The sequence below is a fragment of the Xenopus tropicalis genome, chromosome 2 (genome assembly GCF_000004195.4).
Source record: "Xenopus tropicalis strain Nigerian chromosome 2, UCB_Xtro_10.0, whole genome shotgun sequence".
NCBI classification, from domain to species: domain Eukaryota; kingdom Metazoa; phylum Chordata; class Amphibia; order Anura; family Pipidae; genus Xenopus; species Xenopus tropicalis.
In genome coordinates, this window is record NC_030678.2 from 79,151,124 (window position 1) to 79,157,313 (window position 6,190).

Genomic DNA, 6,190 nt, shown 5'->3' on the forward strand with positions numbered 1-6,190 from the left:
CATTACTAATGGACAAAATCGGCGCAAGCTCTGTTCCGCCCCTTAAAGGCTTTCAAGGTCACATGATTGTCTTAGAGCCAATCACCACTATAATCTTTATCAGGTAGTGACTGCGCAGGATAATTGCGTGAGCATCCTGCGCTGCTGAGTGGGAACGCAAGCGAGTCTTACAGTGTGGCTGGGTTTGTGAGTGTTAGACAAGCTGGAAGGAGTTCTTGGAAACATGATCGAGCAAAACAAGCGGAAGGGAATGGAGTTGGTGCCGGTACAGGCAAAAAAACCGAGGAACGAGTTGGTGGTTTCGGTAAGAATGAAGAATTTGAATGAAATGGTTGGCTTGGATAAGTGTAACCATTCATTCCTTGGGCATATTTGACTTGGACTTTAGGTAAAATTATAGACATAATCTAAATCGTACCATTATTTCCTTTATTAAAAGATTTAGACGGTATAAGAATAAGCTAAAAAGTGTAATCATAAGGCTCTAACGTCTGAACATAGGTAGGGGTATAATTACTTATAGTATTGACTCGTCTTGTGCACCCCACACAGCCATTAAGGACCTTGTGATTACACTTTGCTACGCTAATGGGTTGTGGTTTTTCGTTTATGGGACTTTCTAGTTGTTTTAATGAAGGTAATCAAGTTAAAGTTTTCTTTTTTAAAAAAAAAACTTTATTTCCAAAAGTTATAAATAGTAAATAAAAAGCTAGTATTTTTACTGCTATGGGACTTTCTCTTAACCCATTTTCATGCCTTTTTTCTGAAAGGGGTAGTTCAGTTTTAAAATGTCCTTTAGTATAGTGTAGACAGCATGACCTTAGTCTGTATATCTGTTTCTCATGTTTTAGTTTGATTATTTCTTCTGCGCCTCTAAGGTTTGTTTGTTTAGACCTCAATTCTCCTAGCAACCAAGAAGTAGATTGGAACTCAAAATGGCAAATAATTAGGGAAGGATCTCAATAGACTGATAAACAATAGGCAATATAACAATAATACTAAAACTGAATTTTAAGGGGAGAAAATATGCCAAAGAGTAGTTAAAAGAATACTGACGTGGAACGTGTCAGTATTACTGACAATGCAGCACTTGGTTGGGCTTCCCCCAGCCCAAACACACTTACCCCATCCCAACACTACTACACGCAGAATGTTACTTTAACGAGTTGTCTGTCAGTCACACTGGCCTCCATGCAATCCTTCCAACGGCTGGAGTACAGTTTACATTTGTATTCCTGCCTATAGAATGATGGCACCACCCACAGCCCGCATGTCTGCAGGGAGCATCTCTTTATCCAGACTGCTGGCTTAAAGGAACAGTAACATCAAAAAATTAAAGTGTTTTAAAGTAATTAAAATATAATGTGCTGTTGCTCTGCAAAAAACTGGTGTTTTTGCTACAGAAAAGCTACTATATAAATAAGCTGCTGTGTAACCATGGGGGCAGCCTTTCAAGCTTGAAAAAAGGAGAAAAGGCACAGGTTATGTAGCAGATAACTAGTAGATCAGCCCCATATAATGGGGGTTTATCTGTTATCTGCTAAGTAACCTGTGCCTTTTCTCCTTTGAATGGTTGCCCCCATGGCTACACAGCAACTTACTTATATAAACTATAGTAGTCTTTCTGAGGGAAACACACCAGTTGTAGCAATGCAGGGCAACAGTACATTATATTGTAATTACTTTTATACACTTTCATTTTTTGGTGTTACTGTTCCTTTAACTCTGCCTGTGGTAAGTGTGACTGGGCTGGAGGAGATTTGGGGTAAATCTTCAATAAAAGCAGTAGTGTTGTGCTGCATTATGGGTAATACTGACAAGTTCCTTACTGTTATAGGAATGTGTCAGTGCCCCTTTAAAATAGAATAGAAATGGTAATTTATAGAATACTAAAAATTTAAGGTGAATAAAATATTTCTTTAGGTAATAAATGGAACTGAATCTACTTTGATGTTTAATTCTCTGAACTTGTTGACTGCAGGGTCCCCCAAGATCATCCAGTCTTCAGGCTCCCATCATGCTGCTTTCTGGTCATGAAGGAGAAGTTTATTGCTGCAAATTTCATCCCAATGGTGTAACTTTGTCTTCTGCAGGATTTGACAGACTTATCTGTAAGCAACTTTCACTTGTTTTATACGCTTTGTATTTTGCAGCTGTTTGACTTAGTAGCAGATGTTGTTTTTCATCTGTAGAATCACACAATTAATTGGCCATCTATACGTTACTAATTAAGGATTAATCTGCACCTCCTGTAATTTTGTTATGCTTTTTAGCTCCTTTTTAGCACATTATCACACTATACAAGCTGTAACATTAATTATGAATGTTACAACTGATCAGATTAAGAAAGTTATGCAGGTATGTGTTATTTTATTTTTTCTTTTCTTGTAATATTTAATCAAATTAAATAAGCTACCATGTTTTGGCAGGTTTGCCCAGCAGGTAACTTATTCTATTAAACAAAGCAAGTAAATTTAGCAGCACACATGAACTTCTTTGTAGGTATTTAACTGATTTGCAAGAAAACTGACACCGTCTGAATCTGGAATTTACAAGGAATATGAAACCATTTAAACTTTAGTTTTATGCTGCATTGTACATTAATAACAATTAGAATTTGAATCCAAAAATGAAGCTATGTATTTTACCCTTAAATTGTGAAGTTATTGAGTGAGTTTATTTTGACTTGCCTTGTAGTGCTATGGAATGTATATGGCGACTGTGACAATTATGCAACTTTGAAAGGACATAGTGGAGCAGTGATGGAGCTTCATTACAATACAGACGGGAGGTAGGTAATTGTCTGGTCTGGGGCTTATGTAGTCATTTTTGTTTTACGGGTACTGAAAACTATCCTGTGTATTACACATTGGTGGTACTAAATTATGCATACTAATTTCTGTAAAATTGCAAAGACCAGGATGCCAGACACTGTAATATCTTTGGTTTATGCCTGATTTTCCTTAAATGTGTCAGTGCTGTTCTAAATAGGATTTTAGTTAATATAGCTATCCTTGCAATACTTGCCATTAATAGTGATTTTCAAGCCTTTTCCACTACTTTATTCTATAGCAAGTGGAGAAAGTTTAAGAAATACAAGCCAGTACGGCAGAAAAAGCCATGTTTGCATCTTGAAAAATGTTCTACAGGCTATGTAATAAAAAAAAACTCTTAAAGGGATGTTTAGTTTTAATTGTGACTTGTTCAACTGTACTTTGTAAAATCAGCATATCTTCAGTTCAGATTCTTTGATTATCTTTTTTTATTAAATGGATCCTGAATGTAATCATGTACATGCTCCTCTAGTTCTGTCTCATCCAGGGGTGGAGGGGAATTACTTATAGAGAATGTAGTTTTGTTTTTTTTGTTTTTTTTTATCAGAGTAAGGCATTCAGTGGGCATATATGTAATGGTCAAAACATTTTACCCTCTAAAACGAAAACGGTGTTATTCTACCAGTAAGGACACGGTGCTAGTAACAGAGTGTTGAAACTGATACACTACATAAAAGTATTTTATCAGTGATTTGACATTGGATTGGGTTCTGTTTGGCAAGGGAATCATTATATATGTTCCAGTCAGTAAACTCTGGTATATTGAGCAATTAATTTGGAATTTTCTGCTTTCTTAGGAATGCATGCATCAGGCCATTTCGAAGCTTACTGCAGTGCACTTGCTATTTTTATACCAGTGACATGATAGCTTCATGTTACCTTCTACCACAGAGAAGTAGGCAGCTGTAATACGTACTAAGCTTAAATTTCAAGGAAAACTGTGTTTTTCATGTTTTAAATTGATATGTTGATAACAGAGTCCCTACATTTTCTTTCAGTCTGCTATTCTCTGCATCAACTGATAAAACTGTTGCTATTTGGGACTGTGAAACAGGCGAAAGAGTAAAGAGGTTAAAGGGACATACATCATTTGTAAATTCATGTTACCCGGCAAGGAGGGGACCGCAGTTAATATGCACAGGGAGTGATGATGGCACAGTAAAGGTTGGTAATATTTATGATCTGTTGATGTTTGGGTAATCCTTGTTAATTGGTTATAAATATATAATAATGGGGAAGAAAAGGAAATAAACAAGTAGGAAAGGTGAATAACTACCAGAATGCATAACTGTGCTAATTGTTATCTTATAGCTGTGGGACTTCAGGAAAAAGGCTGCAGTACAGACCTTCCAAAATACATACCAGGTACTATCTGTCACATTCAATGACACCAGTGACCAGATCATCTCAGGAGGCATTGACAATGACATCAAGGCAAGTAAACACAAAGGTGATTAGCACTTACTTGCTAAAGCAGTGCTGACCAGACCAAGCATATTTAGGAATTGCATGTAAAGAAGCAGCAAGTATTCTGGCATAGCCCTGTATACTGCAAACATTGTTTCATTTTTACGAAGTGATATGTTATAGGACCAGCCATGAAATGAGGCAGTTTTCAGATCTTATCTTTTGCCAATATCAGCTCTGTCATGTAAAGTTTGCTTCATGTTATTGAATTACAGCATGGTTCATAAAAGTGAAAAGGGTTGTTATAAAATGTCGTTTTTTGGGGGGTTTTTTTGTTTGTTTTTAGGTATGGGACCTGCGACAGAACAAGCTTATGTACACAATGAGAGGTCATGGTGACTCTGTGACAGGGCTTAGCCTTAGTTCTGAGGGCTCCTATCTTCTGTCCAATGCTATGGACAACACAGGTGAGTATTCTTATGCCCTTTTAAAATCACAAGACAAAACACACATGGAGGTGTTGCTGAATTGATTCAATAGCCAGTGAGTTTACTTCTTTGTTCTATTTTGCAGTACGTGTTTGGGATGTTCGTCCTTTTGCCCCAAAAGAGAGATGTGTGAAGATATTTCAAGGAAATGTGCACAATTTTGAAAAGGTCTGTATTTTGCAATATATCCAGATATATAACGTTTTTCTTTTCGATTCTTTGTATTGGGGAAAAATAGATGCCACTTCATATGGATTAGTTCCTTATCGCAATAGCTCACATTGAAGGACCTTGCACCTTCCCCTACCTAATTCAGATGATCATTACATATTTATTTTTCAATTAAAAAAAAAAAAAAAAAAAAAAAAGTAATGGTTTATATTCTTTCCTTAACAGAACCTGTTACGTTGCTCCTGGTCTGCTGATGGAAGCAAAATAGCTGCAGGATCAGCAGACAGGTATAACTGTTGTCTTTGGTTTAAATATTGCTTTGCCTCTGAGGTCTTTGTTTAATTTGCATAGAATGTTTATGTTTATGTTTTTTTTTTTTTTTTATTTTATTAAGATTTGTTTATGTTTGGGATACTACATCACGTCGAATTCTTTACAAACTTCCTGGTCATGCTGGGTCTGTAAATGAGGTAGCTTTTCACCCTGAGGAGCCAATTAGTAAGTCTCTCTTGTTAACTACTTTTCTCTTAATAAAACTTTCAAAGCAGAAAAGATGCCTTTTTTTTTAATAAGCTTTGTCATTTAACCGTTATTTAAATACACAATAAAACTTAATGCCATATGATAGTGTGTGAGGGGCAGGGGTCATTTTATCCAAAGCTTTATTTGTATAGGTGTGATATCCCATAGTTATAAATTCATTTAGTCTTAGACTAAGAAATCCTTGTTGTCTTATGGTCATTTTTGTGAAAATTATGACGTATTGATTTATAAATTCTTTGCTAGTGCAATGTTTATTTAAGGAAAATTGTTTTATCTGTATTAGCTTAATTTGCTCTGATTTAATTGTAACCACCTTTTCTGTTTCAGTTCTTTCTGCCGCTAGTGACAAAAGATTGTATATGGGGGAGATCCAGTGATTCACCCAGTGCACACAGATCATGGAAAGCCCAAGCTTTTGACAAGCCCCACTTATCTTTAAAAAATCCTTTGGTTCTCAGAGACTTACAACAGTGTGTATGCTAGTCTGCTCTGGTTTACTGGACTTTTTTTTTTTTAAGACATGGACTTCTGACATGCTTGTCTAAGACCTTCGGCATCCCTGTGCTAATATAAGCTCTTTCTGGGGCTTTGTTTCTGATTTTTTTTTTTTTTTTTTTTTTCTGCCCCACTACCCTGGGTATCAAAAACCTATAGACATCCCTTATCACACCAATTTATTCATTGTGGCTTGATATGAACTCTGTATATCCTGTGTGTTTATTTTATATGATAAACTGTTTTTTATTA

At 36.0% G+C, this 6,190-nt stretch overlaps 1 protein-coding gene across 1 annotated transcript; it reads left to right on the forward strand.

The window, feature by feature from the left end:
• The first annotated feature begins 151 nt into the window (after window positions 1-151).
• snrnp40 (small nuclear ribonucleoprotein, U5 40kDa subunit) lies at window positions 152-6,190 on the forward strand. The gene is given in 10 exon segments (NM_001030373.1): window positions 152-304; window positions 1,982-2,111; window positions 2,698-2,791; window positions 3,833-3,998; window positions 4,146-4,268; window positions 4,588-4,708; window positions 4,815-4,897; window positions 5,126-5,187; window positions 5,295-5,398; window positions 5,771-6,190. Coding segments are annotated over 10 exon segments (1,014 nt in total). The 5' UTR covers window positions 152-223; the 3' UTR covers window positions 5,821-6,190.